At 44.7% G+C, this 22477-nt stretch overlaps 1 protein-coding gene across 4 annotated transcripts in view; it reads left to right on the top strand.

Annotated features, from left to right (window-relative positions):
- Positions 1 to 22477, top strand: part of LOC140411520 (S-adenosylmethionine decarboxylase proenzyme-like) — a 166876-nt gene that overhangs the window by 73398 nt on the left and 71001 nt on the right. For all 4 annotated transcript variants that reach the window (XR_011940853.1, XM_072500615.1, XM_072500610.1 and 1 more), the window contains exon 6: positions 7221 to 7365. Coding sequence is in view for 3 of the 4 variants with exons in the window: in XM_072500615.1 (XP_072356716.1) it covers positions 7221 to 7365 (145 nt within the window). In the remaining variant the exon portion in view is untranslated. The remainder of the gene's footprint in view (positions 1 to 7220; positions 7366 to 22477) is intronic.

Here is a 22477-nt window from a genome sequence, read left to right as displayed (position 1 = left end):
GGGACCTCAGCACCGTGAGACTGCAGTGCTACCACTGCACCACCGTGCTGCCCTATTTTATTTATTATATTGATGATACCTTGAAACACTGTTACAATGATTTGATATTTTTACCCAATGCTCGATGTCACCCCATAAAAATGTATTCTTTCATGGGATGACAGTGTCTTTGGCAAGGCCAGCATTTGTTACCCATCACTAATTGTCCATTTCAGAGTTAACTACACTGTTGCATGTAGGCCAGACCAGGTAAAGATGACAGATTTCCTGCCCTAAAAGGAGATTCATCAACCAGATGGGTTTGTATAACAATTGATGAGAACTGGCATGCTCACTTCCGGTGGCAGCATGTAGGGAGTAGTCGCACATGAGGCGGCTCCCACTAGGTACTTTATTTTTAGCCCTTTTGCCTAGTTTTTGGGAGGGACATTGTGGTTGAAACTTTGCTAAGTTGATGGGGTAAGCTTCCAACACAAGAGAAATGCCCAAAAGGTCCAGGTCAAATAAAGAATCGTCGACAGACTCAGAGGCTTCTCGGAGCTCATCTGCTGAGAAAATGGCGGAGGCCGCTATCACGTCTCTGGCCACCATTGATGGCCAAAATGCTTACAGGTGTTTTGGCCATGGAATCTCAGAAACAGCGGTGGGCTGTCTCTGAGGACATTCACAAGTCAGTAGAAGAGGCCCTGGCTCCCATTCAGTCGACGTTGGCGAAGATTGATCAGAAGGCAAAGGCGCATGGCATGGCATTACAGGGTATGGAAGCATCTGTTTCGAGGCAGAACGATCAGATTCTCTCCTTGGAAGCTGAGAAGGCACAGCTGGCCGGTGATAATAAAGCACCAAGGGCCAAGGTGGATGCTCTGGAGAATCGCTTCAGGAGACAACCTTAGAATCGTTCGATTGCCAGAGGGAATGGAAGGCCAAACTCTAATGGACTATATATTGAGGACATTTGGGAAAATGGTTGGGGAGCAGAGCTTGATGCCCCCTCCCAGCTGGATCGAGCCCACTGATCACTTAGACATACGCCCTGTTCTGGCAAACCACCACAGACAATCATCGTCAGGTACCACAGCTTTCAGGCAAAGGAACGAGTTCTGAGGTGGGCGGATGATCATTGGGATTAAGAATGGGAGGGCCATGCTATCAGGCTCTATCAAGATGTGGGTGCGGAACGGGCTAAAAGGCCGCGTTATGTGGTGTTTAACAAGGCCAAGGCCGCGTTATGTAAGAGCAAAGTTCAATTTGGGATGGTATGCCCTGTATATTTCCGAGTAACTTATGATTGGAAGGACTATTATTTCGATGTGCCTCAAGAGGCAGATGCTTTTGTCAGAAAGCATGGGCTGGGGTGAGTTAACTGTACTCTTCATGAGTCTTTGTAATTTGGGGGATTTGTGGTTATGGGGATTTGTTGGGTTTTCTTGTTCTTTTGTGGAATGGGTGTTGTTCCTTTGATTATTAATGTTGGATGTGGGCGGGGGGTTGGTATGGCTATTTATTTGTCTTTACTCTGTGCAGGGGCTGCCCTGCTGGCTGGAGGGTCAATTAACGGGAGCGGAGTGCTGGGGGTAACTGTAGCTCATTATTTTAGTGTAGTTTTAGATGTAAGCTGATGGTTTTTGATTAGTTTGAGGTAGTTGGGGCAGGGGAGAGGGGTTTGTACTCACCTTTTGGTGGATTGATTGTTTACTTGGGTGTGGTATTGTTGGGAGGCGGTAAGGTAGGAGGAGGGTGGTGGGGGGGTTGGGATAGTATTCTGATGGTGGCTACAGCTTGTTCCTTGTTTTGTCATGAGGAGGGGCTAGCTGGGCATCTTGAGTGGGCCCGAAGCCTGTGCTCTTTAAGTAATTGCTGGATTACCTCTCTCGGTGGAAATGGCTGACTTTGGTTTTAGAGGTGGCCCCCATTTTAGCTGGTCACTAAGGGGGTTGAACAGCCCAGTAAAAAGGTCAAGAATATTTGCTCATCGAAAAAGTTTGAAAGCTTATGTGATGTTTGTGTAGGAGACCCATTTGCGAGTCAGGCACCAGACAAGATTACGGAAGGGATGGCTGGGATAGGCATTCCATTTGTGTTTCGGTTGTAGGGATGCAGTATTGATTCATAAAAGGGTTTAATTTTCAGCTACTAAGACACTGGCAGATCCAAACGGGTGACATGTTTTTGGCAGGTTCCTCGATGGTCCCAGTTAACGTGTATGCTCCAAATTGGGATGATATGGCATGTATTAACAAGCTACTGGATTCTATTCCTGACTTGGATTCGTATCGGCTAACATTGGCCGGGGGGGGTGGGGGGACTTAAAGACTTAAATTGTGTTTTAGACTCTCAGTTGGACTGATTGAGACTTAAGTCTCTCATTCCATCATGGGTGGCAATGGCATTACTGGCTTTTGTGGAACAGATGCAGGGAGTGGGGTGGGGGGGGGGGGGGGGGGGGGGCGGTGCTGCAGATCGGTGATGGTTTTTGTATCCAAGTGACAAGGATTTTCTTTTTACCCATGTCCATCAGGTTTATTCTTGGATTGACTTTTTTGTGGTGGGTAAGTCTCTCTTTCCTGGGGTGAAGAGTGCGGGGACGCGACAATTGTTATCTCAGATCATGCCCCACATTTTGTGGATTTGGTTTTAGAGCCAGATCCCTTTCAATGCCCGCTGTGGAAATTGCACACAGTGTTGTTGACAGACAGAGGATGTTGCGAGTGCATATCCTCCACCATTGGGAAGTACATTACATTTAACAAGAGTGAGTTTATGTCACCTGTGTTGTGGAAGACCTTTAAGGTGGTCATTAGGGGAGAGATTGTTTCCTACAAGTCACATAAGGAAAGGATTGGAAGGGTGGAGTGGCAGAGGCTGGTGGATTCCATCCATGAAGTGGAAAACCTGTATTCGTTTGCCCCTACGCCAGAATTGCTGGCGAGTAGGAAAAAGTTGTAGATGGAATTTGAGCTAGTCAGGCAGGTAAAGGTAACCAGCAGTCAGGAACTCAGGAGCCTCAGCCCTTGACTCTGTCCAACAGGTATGAGGCACTTGCTCCCTGTGTGGATGGCGAACAGGGTTGCAGGAAGGATGAGTCAGCTGACCAAGGCACCATGGTTTAGCAGGCCATTCAAGGAGAGGGAGTAAATAGGCAAGTTGTAGTTGTAGGGGATTCTATTATCAGGGGGATAGATAGTATCCTTTGTGAGCAGGATAAAGAGTCCCGCATGGTATGTTGCCTGCCCGGTGCTAGGGTGCGGGACATCTCTGACCGGCTTGAAAGGATACTGGAGAGGGAGGGGGAGGATCCAGTTGTTGTGGTCCATGTCGGTACCAACAACATAGGCAAGTCTAGGAAAGAGGACCTGTTTAGAGATTATAAAGAGCTAGGATTCAAATTAAAAAACAGGTCCTCAAGGGTCATAACCTCCGGATTACTGCCCGAGCCACGTGCAAATTGGCATAGGGAGGCAAGAATAAGGGAAGTTAACACGTGGCTGAAAGAGTGGTGTGGGAATGAGGGGTTCCTTTTCATGGGACACTGGCATCAGTTTTGGGACAGGGGGGACCTATACCGTTGGGATGGTCTCCACCTGAACCGAGCTGGGACCAGTGTTCTGGCGAAAAGAGTAAATAGGGTGGTCAATAGGACTTTCCATACACTGTGTCATATAACGGTATAGGGGCAGCACGGTAGCATTGTGGATAGCACAAATGCTTCACAGCTCCAGGGTCCCAGGATTCGATTCCGGCTTGGGTCACTGTCTGTGCGGAGTCTGCACATCCTCCCCGTGTGTGCATGGGTTTCCTCCGGGTGCTCCGGTTTCCTCCCACAGTCCAAAGATGTGCGGGTTAGGTGGATTGGCCATGCTAAATTGCCCATAGTGTCCAAAATTGCCCTTAGTGTAGGGTGGGGTTATTGGGTTATGGGGATAGGGTGGAGGTGTGGACCTTGGGTAGGGTGCTCTTTCCAAGAGCCGGTGCAGACTCGATGGGCCGAATGGCCTCCTTCTGCACTGTAAATTCTATGATAATCTATGACTTTAAACTAAAGATTGGGGGGGAAGGGAAAGTCAGGGAACCAAGAGTTGAAGTAATCAGCGGGGAGCGTAGCTGCTTAGGAATACAAAAAAACACGAACAGACAAAACTCAAGAGTGGTTACGATTGTCCCCATCCCACAAAATATGACACAGTGTCTGGAAAGGCTCAGTAAACCAAGGTCCACCACACTAAGAAAACAAAAAGGGACGGTCAATAGAGAATTAAAGGTGCTATATTTAAATGCGCGCAGTGTACGGAACAAGGTAGATGAGCTTGTGGCCCAGATTGTGACTGCCAGGTATGATGTGGTAGGCATCACAGAGACATGGTTGCAGGGGGTTCAGGACTGGCATTTAAACATCCAGGGATTCACAACCTATCGAAAAGACAGAGAGGTGGGCAGAGGGGGCGGGGTTGCCTTGTTAATTAGGAATGAAGTTAAATCAATAGCACTAAACGACATAGGGTCAGATGATGTGGAGTCTGTGTGGGTAGAGTTGAGGAACCACAAAGGCAAAAGAACCATAATGGGAGTTATGTACAGGCCTCCTAACAGTGGTCAGGACTGGGGGCACAAAATGCACCACAAAATAGAAAGTGCATGTCAGAAAGGCAAGGTCACAGTGATCATGGGTGACTTCAATATGCAGGTGGACTGGGTAAATAATACTGCCAGTGGACCCAAGGAAAGGGAATTCATTGAATGTTTACAGGAGGGCTTTTTGGAACAGCTTGTGATGGACCCACGAGGGAACAGGCCATTCTGGACTTAGTGTTATGTAATGAGCCAGACTTGATTAAAGATCTTAAAGTAAGGGAGCACTTAGGAGGCAGTGATCATAATATGGTCGAATTCAATCTCCAATTTGAAAGAAAGAAAGTAGAATCAGATGTAAAGGTGTTACAGTTAAATAAAGGTAACTACAGGTGCATGAGGGAGGAACTGACAAAAATCGACTGGGAGCAGAGCCTAGTGGGAAAGACAGTAGAACAGCAATGGCAGGAGTTTCTGGGAGTAATTGAGGACACAGTACAGAGAGAGGTTCATCCCAAAGAAAAGAAAGGTTATCAGAGGGGGGATTAGGCAGCCATGGCTGACAAAGGAAGTTAGGGAATGCATCGAAGCAAAAGAGAAAGCCTATAATGTGGCAAAGAGTAGTGGGAAGTCAGAAGATTGGGAAGACTACAAAATCAAACAGAGGATAACAAAGAGAGAAATAAGGAACGAGAGGATCAAATTTGAAGGTAGGCTAGCCAGTAACATTAGGAATGATAGTAAAAGTTTCTTTAAATACATTAAAAACAAACGGGAGGCAAAAGTTGACATTGGGCCGCTCCAAAATGACGCTGGTAATTTTGTGTTGGGAGACAAGGAAATAGCTGAGGAACTGAATAAGTACTTTGCGTCAGTCTTCACAGTAGAAGACATGAGTAATATCCCAACAATTCCGGAGAGTCAGGGGGCAGAGTTGAATATGGTAGCCATCACAAAGGAGAAAGTGCTAGAGAAACTAAGAGGTCTAAAAATTGATAAATCTCCGGGCCCAGATGTGCTACATCCTAGACTTCTAAAAGAGATAGCTGAAGAAATAGTGGAGGCGTTAGTTATGATCTTTCAAAAGTCACTGGAGTCAGGGAAAGTCCCAGCGGATTGGAAAATTGCTGTTGTAACCCCCCTGTTCAAGAAGGAAACAAGGAAAAAGATGGAAAATTGTAGGCCAATTAGCCTAACCTCGGTTGTTGGCAAGATTCTAGAATCCATTGTTAAGGATGAGATTTCTAAATTCTTGGAAGTGCAGGGTCAGATTAGGACAAGTCAGCATGGATTTAGTAAGGGGAGGTCGTGCCTGACAAACCTGTTAGAGTTCTTTGAAGAGATAACAAATAGGTTAGACCAAGGAGAGCCAAAGGATGTTATCTATCTTGACTTCCAAAAGGCCTTTGATAAGGTGCCTCAAGGGAGACTGCTGAGTAAAATAAGGGCCCATGGTATTCGAGGCAAGGTATTAACATGGATTGACGATTGGCTGTCAGGCAGAAGGCAGAGAGTTGGGATAAAAGGTTCTTTATCGGAATGGCAACCGGTGACGAGTGGTGTCCCGCAGGGTTCAGTGTTGGGGCCACAGCTGTTCTCTTTATATATTAACGATCTAGATGACGGGACTGGGGGCATTCTGGCTAAGTTTGCCGATGATACAACGATAGGTGGAGGGGCAGGTAGTATGGAGGAGGTGGGGAGGCTGCAGAAAGATTTAGACAGTTTGGGAGAGTGGTCCAAGAAATGGCTGATGAAATTCAACGTGGGCAAGTGCGAGGTCTTGCACTTTGGAAAAAAGAATAGAGGCATGGACTATTTTCTAAACGGTGACAAAATTCATAATGCTGAAGTGCAAAGGGACTTGGGAGTCCTAGTCCAGGATTCTCTAAAGGTAAACTTGCAGGTTGAGTCCGTAATTAAGAAAGCAAATGCAATGTTGTCATTCATCTCAAGAGGCTTGGAATATAAAAGCAGGGATGTACTTCTGAAGCTTTACAAAGCATTAGTTAGGCCCCATTTAGAATACTGTGAGCAATTTTGGGCCCCTCACCTCAGGAAGGACATACTGGCACTGGAGCGGGTCCAGCGGAGATTCACACGGATGATCCCAGGAATGGTAGGCCTAACATACGATGAACGTTTGAGGATCCTGGGATTATATTCATTGGAGTTTAGGAGGTTGAGGGGAGATCTAATAGAAACTTACAAGTTAATGAATGGCTTAGATAGGGTGGATGTAGGGAAGTTGTTTCCATTAGCAGGGGAGACTAGGACCCGGGGGCACAGCTGAGGCACAAGTTGCCTATCGTGAGATTGGGCAGGTAAGAGGTCAGTGGCAGGTTGGTTTCCACCCCATCGAAGATATAATGCAGAACAAGGCCAGCAACGCAGGTTCAATTCCCACACCGGAATGTGACAATGCAACATTCTCTTTGTGCTGCATGAAAGTACGAGCTTAGAATAAGTGCTTAAATCCTGGAGTAGGTCTTAAACGTTCAATAATCAGAGGCATGGAATACTATCCCCAGAAAAATTTTGCAAGTACAGATTTATAGAAGTGAATAGCAATTTTCAAAACATGAAACTGCCAGCAATACACTCGGAGCACTGAATTACACCATCTCAATGTATTGTGTTCACTGATCTGTCAGGTACCTCTACACACTGGATATCAATGAAGGTTGTGGGATCCTCCAGCCTGATCAAACTCTGGAAATTTTGATGAGACAACTAGACGCTGAAGTAATGAAGCAATTCTTCCTGAAAGATGGTGTTATTGCCGATGATGTCACTCAGGTACCCATTCTCTAAGATGCACAAGGAAATATATTTGTTGAAGAACCTGAAGCTTCATAAGACTACATCTAACATAGAATGTTGTTGCTAATAAGAAGTGTTTAATTTGTGATCTTGAGAACAGTTGAAAAACCTCTGTAATTACTTATCCTCAAAAGTCCTACAGAAATTTTAAAACTGAATGAAAAGTTTATTTTTAACCACCTCAGATACATTCTTCTGAATGTTTCACACCATTCGGAATATAGGAACAGGAGAAGGCCACTTAGACCCTCAAACCTATTCTTCTATTCAATGAGATGATGATTGATCTTTAACCTACCTCCAAATACCTGCCTTTGGTCCACACCCATTGAGACCAAATTCTATCAATCTCAGAATTAAATGTTATCACTGATCTAGCATCAATTACCATTTGCATAAGAGAGTTCCGACTACTGTTCTTGCCATGTGGAGGTGTTTCCTAACTTCACGCCTGCAAGGTCTTGCTTAAAATGTTAGAGTCTGCCCCAATCCTATACCCCCTGTTTCCCTGAAGATCTTTAAAACTTTGATTAAGTCATCTCTCAAACTTCTAAATTCCAGGGAATTTAGCCCAAAGGTTGTACAATGAAGATGAAAATGATGGGAATACTTGGCCGGTCTGGCAGATTATCTGGAGAGAGAAACAAAGTAAATGGAATAAATTTTCCTAGCCCCTTGGTGAAAGGTTGGGAGGTGGGAGGGCCAGAAAAGTGTTGGGGGTGGTGTTAGCAGGAAGGTTCAATGTCTTTTTCAATGCCATGTTATATTGCCTAATTGAACTACTTAACTAATTGAACTACTTAAGTAACCAATCAGGACCAATTGCTAACTGAGGTTTGGCTTGCACCCCCAGAAACTCTGTGCAGGCAACCACTGGGTGCCAAGGTAAGCTGTCTGACAGGCTGGTCTCGGCGCTTCAGAACTTCATCCCAATTGTAATAAAACAAAATCAACAGCCCCCTAGTCCTCACCCCTCTTCCACATCACCCACACACACTTTCCATGCACATCTATGCCAACTCACGCCACTCAATGCCCCACTTGCCTTGGCTCCTCACATCCTTCATGCAAATATATTTCCCTTTACACACTCCCCATTACTCCTCATCCACTCCATGCTAATCTATGCCCCTGAATCCACTCTCCATGGCCATTTATAGTTTATATGTCAATTTACTGCCAGCCCATGCCTCGCACACTTCGCCTTTACACATTCAATGGCAATTGATTCAATATCCACTGTGGGCAGATCTCAGGAGCCATATGAGTTCAGATAAATAAAGTTCTAAGTATCACTACATTAAAAACAAGAACCCTCATTGATAAAAACCCATTTAATGAATTGAAATCCCTTCAAGTACTCAATCCAGTATAAAAATAAACATTTTCTTCAAGTGTTTAATCCCATAAAAAAACAAGCATACCCTTCAAATACTTAATCCATTATAGAAACAAAACTCTCCTTCAAGTATTAATCCCCTATAAAAAAAATATTTCCCTCAAGTATTTAATCCCTTATAAAGCATTTGTATTCTTAGCCCCACGCGAAAGAAGCTAATCGCCTGATGACAACTTGGAACTATCAATAAAATTATGACCTTACAGGCACCCCACTGTGATCAGAATAGGTTACGGAAACAGTCAAGCAGAAATAATACTGTAATTATAGCACCCCTGTTTATGTTAACAAATAGCGATTGAAATTGCAAGCACTGATTTCTTTTCAACAGGCTGGAATTTATTTTCAAAATCTGAACAGTAAGAGATTTAAATGACTTTCTTTTAGTAAATTTAGAGTGCCCAATTCTTTTTTTTTCCCAATTAAGGGACAATTTAGCGTGGCCAATCCACCTAGCTTGCACATTTTTGGGCTGTGGGGGCGAAATCCACGCAAACATGGGGAGAATGTACAAACTCCACACGGCCAGTGACCCAGAGCCGGGGTCGAACATGGGACCTCGGTGCCGTGAGGCCGCAATGCTAACCCACTGCACCACTGTGCTGCCTGAGATTTAAATGACTTGACACATTGGCAGTTCCACAGACTTTAATCAATTTGAATGCACATTTGTGTCCACCTAACCTCTGTAAATAATTCCCACAGGTTTAGACTTTTTCCTCAAATGTCCAATGCCCACGAATTGTGTTTCAAAAACCGGGATGATTAAAATTGCTTCTATTTGAAGCTAGTTGCACTTCTAAATGTGAATGCATGAAAAAACATTTTGCTCCCATTTCAATGGCAAAAATGGGTTGCCAGTTTCAATGGCAGAATTCAGGCTCCAGCGCCATTTTGGTTAAGGCATGGATCCCTTCCGGCTTTGTGAAAATGCAGGCTTTCATGAGCAACTTGGCTTCCATGTTCCTTCATGTGTTGAGCAATGCTTGTGACCTGGACCATTGGTGGAATAGAAAAAGTGGAGGAGAAATACATCTCCACAGTAAGGGAAAGATATAAAGTTTTTTTTTCCCTTCATTCATGGGATGTGGCCAGCCCCTGTTGACCATCCTTATTTGCCTTTGAGACGGCGGTGAGCTGCCTTCTTGAACCGTTTCAGTCCAAGTGGTGTAGGCACATCCACAGTGCTGTTAGGGAGGGAGTTCCAGGATTTTGACCTGCCAACAGTGAAGAAATGGCAATATATTTCACCATCAGGATAGTGAATGGCTTGGAGAGGAACAATCAGGTGGTGGTGTTCCCATATATCTGCTGCCTTTGTCCTTCTAGATGGTGGTAATCGTGGATTTTGGAAGGTGCTGCCAAGGAGCCTTGGTGAGTTCCTGAAGTACATCGTGTAGACGGCTGCTACTGTGTTGGTGGTGGAGGGCAGAGGGCAGTAGAGCGGAGCTGCTGATTGGCTGTTGCAGGGGAAATTTGCATACATCCGTTGTGGTCACCCTAACTTGAAGGTGGTTTGTGGAGGAGCTGTTGTCAAGTGACACTTAAACCCGAAACACTTCTTCAGTGTTTCCCTCCCTACCCCCTCCTAAACCAAAAAAAAATAACCGATGTAAAGATCAAGAGGAAGGCTCGAGGCAGGTAGAAGTAGAAAGAAGTTGAACCGTGACATCACAGCCTGCAGGTAAGGGAGTGGCTGGTGACTGGTAAGTAGTTTTTTCTTTTATTTTCCCCCAGGTGTTATCGTGCGGGGTACAGAGGTTGCTGAGTGAGTGCTTGCTGAGAAGGGGAGTGAATAACAGGTAAGCTCTTTCTTTCTTTTTCTTTTTTTATCTAGAGGGGATGGCAGGGAAGGTAGTGCAATGTTCCTCCTGCAGAATGTTTGAGGTGAGGGACGCCGTCAGTGTCCCTGCTGATTTCATCTGTGGGAAGTGCACCCATCTCCAGATCCTCAGAAACCGCATTAGGGAACTGGAGCTGGAGCTGTATGAACTTCGGATCATTCAGGAGGCAGAGGTGGTCTTAGATAGAAGCTTCAGGGATGTAGTTACTCCGAAGAATCAAGATAGATGGGTGACGGTGAGATGGGCTGTGAGGAAGCAGCCAGTACAGGGATCCCCTGTGGTTGTTCCCCTTAGTAACAAGTATACCGCTTTGAATACTGTTAGGGGGACGACTTACCAGGGGTAAGTCATGGGGTACAGGTCTCTGGTCCCTGTTGCTCAGAAGGGAATGGGGGAGGGAAGTAGAGCATTAGTCATTGGAGACTCCATAGTTTGTGTGTTGCTTCCCAGGTGCCAGGGTGCGTGATGTCTCGGATTGTGTTTTCGGGATCCTTAAGGGGAGGGAGAGCAGCCTCAAGTCGTGGTCCACATAGGTACCAATGACATAGGTAGGAAAAGGGATAGGGATGTAAGGCAGGAACTCAGGGAGCTAGGGTGGAAGCTTAGATCTAGGACATACAGAGTTATTATCTCTGGGTTGTTACCCGTGCCACGTGCTAGCGAGACGAGGAATAGGGAGAGAGAGGAGTTGAACACGTGGCTACAGGGATGGTGCAGGAGGGAGGGTTTCAGATTTCTGGATAATTGGGGCTCATTCTGGGGTCGGTGGGACCTCTACAAACGGGATCGTCTACACCTGGACCAGAGGGGTACCAATATCCTGGGGGGGAAATTTGCTAATGCTTTTTGGGAGGGTTTAAACTAGTTCAGCAGGGGCTTGGGGACCTGAATTGTAGTTCCAGTATACAGGAGGTTGAGAGTAGTGAGGTCATGAGTAAGGTTTCAAAGTTGCAGGAGTGTACCGGCAGGCAGGAAGGTGGTTTAAAGTGTGTTTTCTTCAATGCCAGGAGCATCCGGAATAAGGTGGGTGAACTTGCGGCATGGGTTGGTACCTGGGACTTCAATGTTGTGGCTATTTCGGAGACATGGATAGAGCAGGGACAGGAATGATTGTTGCAGGTGCCGGGGTTTAGATATTTCAGTAAGCTGAGGGAAGGTGGTAAAAGAGGGGGAGGGGTGGCATTGTTAGTCAAGGACAGAATTACGGTGGCAGAAAGGACGTTTGATGAGGACTCATCTACTGTGGTAGTATGGGCTGAGGTTAGAAACAGGAAAGGAGAGGTCACCCTGTTAGAGGTTTTCTATAGGCCTCTGAAAAGTTCCAGAGATGTAGAGGAAAGGATTGCAAAGTTGATTCTGGATAGGAGCGAAAGCAACAGGGTAGTTGTAATGGGGGACTTTAACTTTCCAAATACTGACTGGAAACGCTATAGTTTGAGTACTTTAGATGGGTCCGTTTTTGTCCAATGTGTGCAGGAGGGTTTCCTGACACAGTATGTAGATAGGCCAACGAGAGGCGAGGACATATTGGATTTGGTATTGGGTAATGAACCAGGACAGGTGTTAGATTTGGAGGTAGGTGAGCACTTTGGTGATAGTGACCACAATTCGATTACGTTAGTGATGGAAAGGGATAAGTATATACCGCAGGGCAAGAGTTATATCTGGGGGAAAGGCAATTATGATGCAATGAGGCAAGACTTAGGATGCATCGGATGGAGAGGAAAACCGCAGGGGATGGGCACAATGGAAATGTGGAGCTTGTTCAAGGAACAGCTATGCGTGTCCTTGATAAGTATGTACCTGTCAGGGAGGGAGGAAGTGGTCGAGCAAGGGAACCGTGGTTTACTAAAGCAGTCGAAACACTTGTCAAGAGGAAGAAGGAGGCTTATGTAAAGATGAGACATGAAGTTTCAGTTAGGGTGCTCGAGAGTTACAAGTTAGCAAGGAAGGACCTAAAGAGAGAGCTAAGAAGAGCCAGGAGGGGACATGAGAAGTCTTTGGCAGGTAGGATCAAGGATAACCCTAAAGCTTTCTCTCGCTATGTCAGGAATAAAAGAATGACTAGGGTAAACGGAGGGTCAGTCAAGGACAGTAGTGGGAAGTTGTGCGTGGAGTCCGAGGAGATAGGAGAGGTGCTAAATGAATATTTTTCATCAGTATTCACACAGGAAAAAGACAATGTTGTGGAGGAGACTACTGAGATTCAGACTACGAGACTAGAAGGGCTTGAGGTTCATAAGGAGGCGGTGTTAGCAATTCTGGAAAGTGTGAAAATAGATAAGTCCCCTGGGCCGGATGGGATTTATCCTAGGATTCTCTGGGAAGCTAGGGAGGAGATTGTTGAGCCTTTGGCTTTGATATTTAAGTCATCTTTGTCTATAAGAATAGTGCCAGAAGACTGGAGGATAGCAAATGTTGTCCCCTTGTTCAAGAAGGGGAGTAGAGACAACCCGGGTAACTATAGACCAGCGAGCCTTACTTCTGTTGTGGGCAAAATCTTGGAAAGGTTTGTAAGAGATAGGGTGTATAATCATCTGGAAAGGAATAATTTGATTAGAGATAATCAACACAGTTTTGTGAAGGGTACTGCAGAAAATACGGAGGCATGGGATTCAGGGTGATTTAGCAGTTTGGATCCGAAATTGGCTAGCTGGAAGAAGACAAAGGGTGGTGGTTGATGGGAAATGTTCAGACTGGAGTCCAGTTACTAGTGGTGTACCACAAGGATCTGTTTTGGGGCCACTGCTGTTTGTCATTTTTATAAATGACCTGGAGGAGGGTGTAGAAGGATGGGTGAGTACTGGGCTAATGGTAAGATTTTTGGCAGTGTGGATGAGCAGAGAGATCTCGGTGTCCATGTACATAGATCGCTGAAAGTTGCCACCCAGGTTGAGAGGGTTGTTAAGAAGGCATACGGTGTGTTTGCTTTTATTGGTAGAGGGATTGAGTTTCGGAGCCATGAGGTCATGTTGCAGCTGTACAAAACTCTGGTGCGGCCGCATTGGAGTATTGCGTGCAATTCTGGTCGCCGCATTATAGGAAGGATGTGGAAGCATTGGAAAGGGTGCAGAGGCGATTTACCAGAATGTTGCCTGGTATGGAGGGAAGATGTTATGAGGAAAGGCTGAGGGACTTGAGGCTGTTTTCGTTAGAGAGAAGAAGATTAAGAGGTGACTTAATTGAGGCATACAAGATGATCAGAGGATTGGATAGGGTGGACAGTGAGAGCCTTCTTCCTCGGATGGTGATGTCTAGCACGAGGGGACATAGTTTTAAATTGAGGGGAGATAGATATAAGACAGATGTCAGAGGTAGGTTCTTTACTCAGAGAGTAGTAAGGGCGTGGAATGCCCTGCTTGCAATAGTAGTGGACTCACCAACACTAAGGGCATTCAAATGGTCATTGGATAGACATATGGACGATAAGGGAATAATGTAGATGGGCTTTAGAGTGGTTTCACAGGTCTGCGCAACATCAAGGGCCAAAGGGCCTGTACTGCGCTGTAATGTTCTATGTTCTATGTTTATGGATAGGTATGAAAAGGTGAAGTCACACGGGATCAGGGGTGAACTGGCAAGGTGGATACAGAACTGGCTAGGCCATAGAAGGCAGAGGGTAGCAATGGAGGGATGCTTTTCTAATTGGAGGGCTGTGACCAGTGGTGTTCCACAGGGATCAGTGCTGGGACCTTTGCTCTTTGTAGTATATATAAATGATTTGGAGGAAAATGTAACTGGTCTGATTAGTAAGTTTGCAGACGACACAAAGGTTGGTGGAATTGCGGATAGCGATGAGGACTGTCTGAGGATACAGCAGGATTTAGATTGTCTGGAGACTTGGGCGGAGAGATGGCAGATGGAGTTTAACCTGGACAAATGTGAGGTAATGCATTTTGGAAGGGCTAATGCAGGTAGGGAATATACAGTGAATGGTAGAACCCTCAAGAGTATTGAAAGTCAAAGAGATCTAGGAGTACAGGTCCACAGATCACTGAAAGGGGCTACACAGGTGGAGAAGGTAGTCAAGAAGGCATACGGCATGCTTGCCTTCATTGGCCGGGGCATTGAGTATAAGAATTGGCAAGTCATGTTGCAGCTGTATAGAACCTTAGTTAGGCCACACTTGGAGTATAGTGTTCAATTCTGGTCGCCACACTACCAGAAGGATGTGGAGGCTTTAGAGAGGGTGCAGAAGAGATTTACCAGAATGTTGCCTGGTATGGAGGGCATAAGCTATGAGGAGCGATTGAATAAACTCGGTTTGTTCTCACTGGAACGAAGGAGGTTGAGGGGCGACCTGATAGAGGTATACAAAATTATGAGGGGCATAGACAGAGTGGATAGTCAGAGGCTTTTCCCCAGGGTAGAGGGGTCAATTACTAGGGGGCATAGGTTTAAGGTGAGAGGGGCAAAGTTTAGAGTAGATGTACGAGGCAAGTTTTTTACGCAGAGGGTAGTGGGTGCCTGGAACTCACTACCGGAGGAGGTAGTGGAGGCAGGGACGATAGGGACATTTAAGGGGCATCTTGACAAATATATGAATAGGATGGGAATAGAAGGATACGGACCCAGGAAGTGTAGAAGATTGTAGTTTAGTCGGGCAGTATGGTCGGCACGGGCTTGGAGGGCCGAAGGGCCTGTTCCTGTGCTGTACATTTCTTTGTTCTTTGTTTGTAGCCAATGAATCGGGCTGCTTTATCCTGCATGGTGTTGAGCTTCTTGAGTGTTGTAGCTGCGCTCTTCCAAGCAAGGGGAGAGTATTCCATTACACTCCTGACTTGTAGATTTTGGACAGGCTTTCGGGATTCAGGAAGTGAGCTACTCTCCACGGAATCCCTAATTCAGTCAATGGAACAAACATACATCTAAACTCTGGTACAAATTTACAATAAAACCCACTTATGCCCAAACGTCCTGTTTTGTTGTAAGTACTGGGAATTTTGCAATGACTTTTACTTTTATGTCTCATGGGCCACCTGACCATGTCCAATGGTATGGCCTATATATTTAACTTATTCTTTTGAAAATTCACTCTTAGCCAAATTTACCTCCAAATTAGCTTCTTAGAACACAAGAACTAGGACCAGGAGTAGGGCGTCTGGCCACTTGTGCCTGCTCCACCATTCAGTAAAATCATGGCTGATCTTTTTGTGGACTCAGCACCACTTATCCGCCTGCTCACCATAACCTTTTATTCCTTTATTGTTCAAAAATCTATCTACCTTTGTCTTAAAACCATTTAACGAGGTAGCCACAACTGCTTCACTGGGCTCCTCCTTATTTTGAGGCTATGCCCCCTAGTTCTAGTTTCACCCACCAGAAGAAACAACTTCCCTGCTTCTATCCTATCTATTCCCTTCATAATTTTATATGTTTCTATGAGATCCACCCCTCATTTTTTTAAATTCCAATGAGCATAGTCCCAGTCTACTTAGTCTCTCCTCATAAACTAATCCTCTCAACTCCGGAATCATCCTAATGAATCTCCTCTGCCCACCCTCCAGTGCCAGTGACCTTTTCTCCTTACTATTTCTAATTTCCACCCAAATGGATTCAACCTTTTTCTGCATAGGACCTATATCATCTCTCACTACCGCCCTAATGTCATCCTTAAATATCAGAGCTACACCACCTCCCATACCCTCCTGTCTGTCCTTCCGAATAGTCTGGTATCCCTGGATATTTAACTCCCGGTCATGACCATCCTGCAACCATGTCTATGTAAAGGCCACTGAATCAAACTCATTTGTGATGATTTGTGCCGTCAACTCATTCATCTTGTTACAAATGCTACGAGCATTCAGATAAAGTTCCTTTACGCTAGTTTTTATACCTTCTTTTTGAATCCTAACACCTCCATTAATAACATCTCCTGAGTTAGAATCATAGAATCATAGAATTTACAGTGCAGAAGGAGGCCATTCGGCCCATCGAGTCGACACCGTCTCTTGGAAAGAGCACCTACCCAAACCCACACCTCCACCCTATCCCCATAACCCAGTAACCTCACCCAACACTAAGGGCAATTTTGGACACTAAGGGCGATTTAACACGGCCAATCCGCCTAACCTGCACATCTTTGGACTGTGGGAGGAAACCGGAGCACCCGGAGGAAACCCACGCAGACACGGGGAGGATGTGCAGACTCCGCACAGACAGTGACCCAAGCCAGGAATCGAACCTGGGACCCTGGAGCTGTGAAGCAATTATGCTAACCACTATGCTACCGTGCTTCCCTTTATCTCTTTTCATAACTTTCCATGTATTTGAACCCACCTTCCCACATGCTAACCTGCTGCCTTGCTTCCCATTAACCATTTTACTACCCGTAGTTTTACCCTTCCTTTCCCCATCCCACGTGCTAGTTTAAAATCCTTAAGACCACCCTATTTATTCTTTCCACTGGAACACTGGTCCCAGATTGGTTCAGGTGAAGACCGTCCCAACAGTATAGATCCCTCCTGTTCCAATACTGATGTCAATGCCCCATGAAATGAAACCCCTCCTTCCCGCACTACTCCTTTAGCCACGTATTTACTTCCCTAATTTTCTCATCCCTATGGCTCGGGTAGTAATCCAGGGATTATGACCCTTGAGGACCTGTTTTTAAATTTAGTTCCTAGTACCTGATAATTCCTGAATCGGTCCTCTTTCCTAGTCTTATCTATGTTGTTTTTCCCAACGTGGACCACAACAATGGGATCCTCCCCTCCCACTCCAATGTCCTTTCAAGCCGGTCAGAGATGCCCCTCACCCTGGCATCGGACAGGCAACATACCATGCGGGACACTCGATCCTGCTTACAAAGGATGCTATCTATCCCCCTAATTCCAGAATCCCCTACAACTACCACTTGTCTTTTTGCTCCCCCGCTTGAATGGCCTCCTGTACCACAGTGCAGTGGTCGGTTAGCTCATCCTCCCCATAGCCCTTTTCCTCATCCACGCAGGGAGCAAGTACCTCTTACCTGTTGGACAAGGTCAATAGCTGAGGCTCCTCCATTCTTGAATTCAGGATCCCTCTACCTGCCTCACTCGCAGTCACACCCTGCTGTCTCTGACCACTGACCAAATTTAAGGTACTTAATCTACGGGGTGTGCTTGCAGTCAATCGAATCGTTCTTTCAGTTGTTGTAAATGCTCCTCCTACATTTGATTGAAAATCACCTGGTCGTCAATAATATATAATACAATTACTCAGTTCTGTGATAACTTTGTCAGTCTTTGAAATGTTGCTAGTGCATTCTTCATACCAACGACAAAATCTTGAACTGATAAAGCCCATCAGTCATTAAAAAAGCTGATATCTCTCTCAGCAAGTCAATGTTTGTATTAAACTTTGATTGTCCCTCTTTCTCAATGCACTTTTCCAAACATGGAATCGGATAGGAATCTGCTTTTGTCACTATATTCAGTTTTCGATCACAGTCTTTGTGATCCATTTGGTTTCCATACCATCACAGCAGGTGAACTCCAGTTGCTGCAACTTGACTCTATGGTGTTATTGTGAAGTATGAACTCAATTTATTTTTGCACTTGTGCTAATTTTACTGGATTCAATCTATAAGGATGTTGCCTTATTGGAACAAAATCCCCCACATCTATATCATGTATAGCCAAATTAGTTTTTCCCAGCTTATTACTGTAAATAGCTTTGTGTGACTGCAATCACCCTTTCAAATCACTTAGATACTTGTCTGGAAGGTAACTCAGTATTACATTTAGATCCTTAAGCACTTGCTCATTGTCCAATTTAATTCAAAGAAAGTCAATTTCTGAATCATTCCTTTATACCTGGTTTTCTGATCATTACTAATACTCCTTTTGGTTCTCCACCCTGCCAAAGCACGCTAGTAAATGATAGGGCTACTCAACTCCTTCCGCTTGGGAGCCATTGTGTCAGCTTCCTGTATTTATAAAGGAGTACTACATGCCACCCGCGTGACTCCTTGCTGGGGGGTTGGTTGATCCCCGGGAGACTGCTGCATTCAACTTCAATTCTGCTGATGAGATTGAATTGAATGCAAATTAGGATTAATGACCTTCTCACCAATATTGGGCAAGATCCAGAACTCGCCATCAGGAGGGGGCCGGGTGAATGGTAAAATGGTTTACCTGGCACGAATCTCAATTTTAGCCACTCCCGCGATTCACCCGGCGTGAATCACGCCCTAAATTTAAACATTTATTTATAAAAATAAATAAATTTCCGGACACAAGATTACATTTACACAGTTAACAGCAAATCTACAAACATTTTCCAAAACATTTCCGCTTAATGAACTTAGAGCTAGGCATCCATTTTAGGAAATATCCTTCATAGATTTCAATCTATAAGAATTCAGTAATATTGCCACAAATTTGTTGCTGCTGTATAGGAAATCTTACACAAGCTTTTCTCTCTCTCTCTCATCTGGTACTGAGAGCCAAAACATGGATTAAAACCTTGTAGACACAAACACATTTCTCTGAAGATTTGGCAATTGCTTTTCCACAGGTCTGTTTCTGGCTCACATTGCTTCAGGACCTCATAACCAGACCCTCCTACAGTCTTCAATGTCTCTTTTAATATGTTTTTTCTATTTCATCTTTAACCTCATTGTTCTGCATTCAATTGGAAGTTCCCTTCCTCAGAATTTACAGGTCTTTCATAGAATCATAGAATCATAGAAGTTTACAGCATGGAAACAGGCCCTTCGGCCCAACCAGTCCATGCCGCCCAGTTTTTACCATTAAGCTAGTCCCAGTTGCCCGCACTTGGCCCATAACCCTCTATACCCATCTTACCCATGCAACTATCTCAATGTTTTTTAAAAGACACAATTGTACCCGCCTCTACTACTACCTCTGGCAGCCCATTCCAGACACTCACTACCCTCTGAGTGAAGAAATTGCCCCTCTGGGCCCTTCTGAATCTCTCCCCTCTCACCTTAAACCTATGCCCTCTAGTTTTAGACTCCCCTACCTTTGGGAAAAGATGTTGACTATCTACCTTATCTATGCCCCTCATTATTTTATAGACCTCTATAAGATCACCCCTAAGCCTCCTACGCTCCAGGGAAAAAAGTCCCAGTCTATCCAGCCTCTCCTTATAACTCAAACCATCAAGTCCCGGCAACATCCTAGTAAATCTTTTCTGCCCTCTTTCTAGTTTAATAATATCCTTTCTATAATAGGGTGACCAGAACTGCACACAGTATTCCAAGTGTGGCCGTACCAATGTCTTGTACAACTTCAACAAGACGTCCCAACTCCTGTATTCAATGTTCTGACCAATGAAACCAAGCATGCCGAATGCCTTCTTCACCACCCTGTCCACCTGCGACTCCACCTTCAAGGAGCTATGAACCTGTACTCCTAGATCTCTTTGTTCTATAACTCTCCCCAACGCCATACCATTAACTGAGTAGGTCCTGGCCTGATTCGATCTGCCAAAATGCATCACCTCACATTTATCTAAATTAAACTCCATCTGCCATTCGTCGGCCCACTGACCTAATTGATCAAGATCCCGTTGCAATCCTAGATAACCTTCTTCACTATCCACTGTGCCACCAATCTTGGTGCCATCTGCAAACTTACTAACCATGCCTCCTAAATTCTCATCCAAATCATTAATATAAATCACAAATAACAGTGGACCCAGCACCGATCCCTGAGGCACACCACTGGTCACAGGCCTCCAGTTTGAAAAACAACCCTCTACAACCACCCTCTCTGCCTTCTGTCGTCCAGCCAATTTTGAATCCAATTGGCAACCTCACCCTGGATCCCGTGAGCTTTAACCTTCTGCAACAACCTACCATGCGGTACCTTGTCAAAGGCTTTGCTAAAGTCCATGTAGACAACGTCTACTGCACTGCCCTCATCTACCTTCTTGGTCACCCCCTCAAAAAACTCAATCAAATTTGTGAGACATGATTTTCCACGCACAAAGCCATGCTGACTGCCCCGAATCAGTCCTTGCCTCTCTAAATGCTTGTAGATCCTGTCTCTCAGAATACCTTCTAGCAACTTACCTACTACAGACGTTAGGCTCACCGGTCTGTAGTTCCCAGGCTTTTCCCTGCTGCCCTTCTTAAACAAGGGCACAACATTCGCCACTCTCCAATCTTCAGGCACCTCACCTGTGGCTGCCGATGATTCAAATATCTCTGTTAGGGGACCCGCAGTTTCCTCCTTAGCCTCCCACAACATCCTGGGATACATTTCATCAGGTCCCGGGGATTTATCTACCTTGATGCGCTTTAAGACTTCCAGCACCTCCTCCTCTGTAATATGCACACTTCTCAAGACATCACTATTTATTTCCCTTAGTTTCCTAACATCCATGCCTTTCTCCACTGTGAATACCGATGAGAAATATTCATTCAGGATCTCACCCAACTCTTGTGGCTCTGCACATAGATGTCCTTGTTGATCCTTAAGAGGCCCTACTCTGTCCCTGGTTACTCTTTTCCCCTTTATGTATCTGTAGAATCTCTTTGGATTCTCCCTTGCATTATTTGCCAAAGCAATTTCGTGTCCCCTTTTTGCCCTCCTGATTTCCCTATTAACTCTATTTCGACAATCTCTCTACTCTTCAAGGGATCCACTTGATCCCAGTTGCTTATGTACGTCATATGCCTCCTTCTTCTTTTTGATCAGAGTCTCAATATCTCGAGTCATCCAGGGTTCCCTACTTCTACCAGCCTTGCCCTTCACTCTAAAGGGAATGTGCTTACCCTGAACCCTGGTTAACACATTTTTAAAAGCCTCCCATTTACCAGCCGTCCCTTTGCCTGCCAACAGTCTCCCCCAATCTACCTCTGCAAGTTCCTGTCTGATACCATCAAAATTGGCCTTGCCCCAATTAAGAATTTTAACTCTTGGGCCAGAGTTGTTATGTTATGTTATGTTATGACCACTACTTTTTAGGTAAAAGTAAACTTACAACTGTTCCATCATTTACAGTTATATATGTTCCTTTTGAAATACAGTAATTAACTTCAAGTCACTTTCCTTATCTTCCTAATGTAAATTTCCATTCACACTGAGCACTGGTACTCCATCTTAGTTCTGCTCCACTTGAAACTCTTTGCCTTACACCTACCCCCCTTTTGATGTTCTGAACTCTGCAGTCTACTGACTTCAGTTTAATTAAGTAATTCACACTCATACACATAAATCCCTATCACAATATACCACAGAGATATTGGGAAAATATTGAAAAGTATCATACTTTGTCATAGGTTGCACAGCAGCACCAACATAGGGTGAAAGCAGGTTATCTTCCTACCTTATAGATCAGAAATACTGTCATGGGGACAGCAGACAGCTGAGAGATTACAAAATAACTATTCTTGTTGCGGGGTGGCGGGGGGGGGGGGGGGGGGGGGAGATTGAAATACAAAATAACTTTAGCCTTATGTCAGAAAATTTCAATTTCAAGCACTTGGGCTCAATTCAGAATTGGCCATATGTGATGAAAGGGTATAATTAAAGCCAGCCTCTAATGCACAATAATGTATGTTATATAAATATTATGACAAAAAAATATTTGTATGTTGAGCAACTGTTGAAAATATCAGCTTATTATTTTTAGACCATTAGTTCTCTCTATGCTGAAATGTCAGCGCATTGTTTTCCTTCAAGCTGAAAGAAATACAATGAAAATATTATAAATGCATATTAAGTATCCATCATTGATTCCATTAATGAAATAGAGGTCAGCAATGCACATTATCGTGTGTTAAATGACGATGCCAGTTTGTAAAATGATGAACTAGGAAATGATATTGCTAATGGCCAAAATTAGATGACAGAATTCTAAATTCCAACTATCAGCTAGATTGCTTTAATTT

This window comes from Scyliorhinus torazame, chromosome 1 (genome assembly GCF_047496885.1).
Source record: "Scyliorhinus torazame isolate Kashiwa2021f chromosome 1, sScyTor2.1, whole genome shotgun sequence".
Taxonomy (NCBI): Eukaryota; Metazoa; Chordata; class Chondrichthyes; order Carcharhiniformes; family Scyliorhinidae; genus Scyliorhinus; species Scyliorhinus torazame.
The sequence above is the reverse complement of the archived record's forward strand: the minus strand, read 5'-3'. Positions and strand labels throughout refer to the sequence as shown.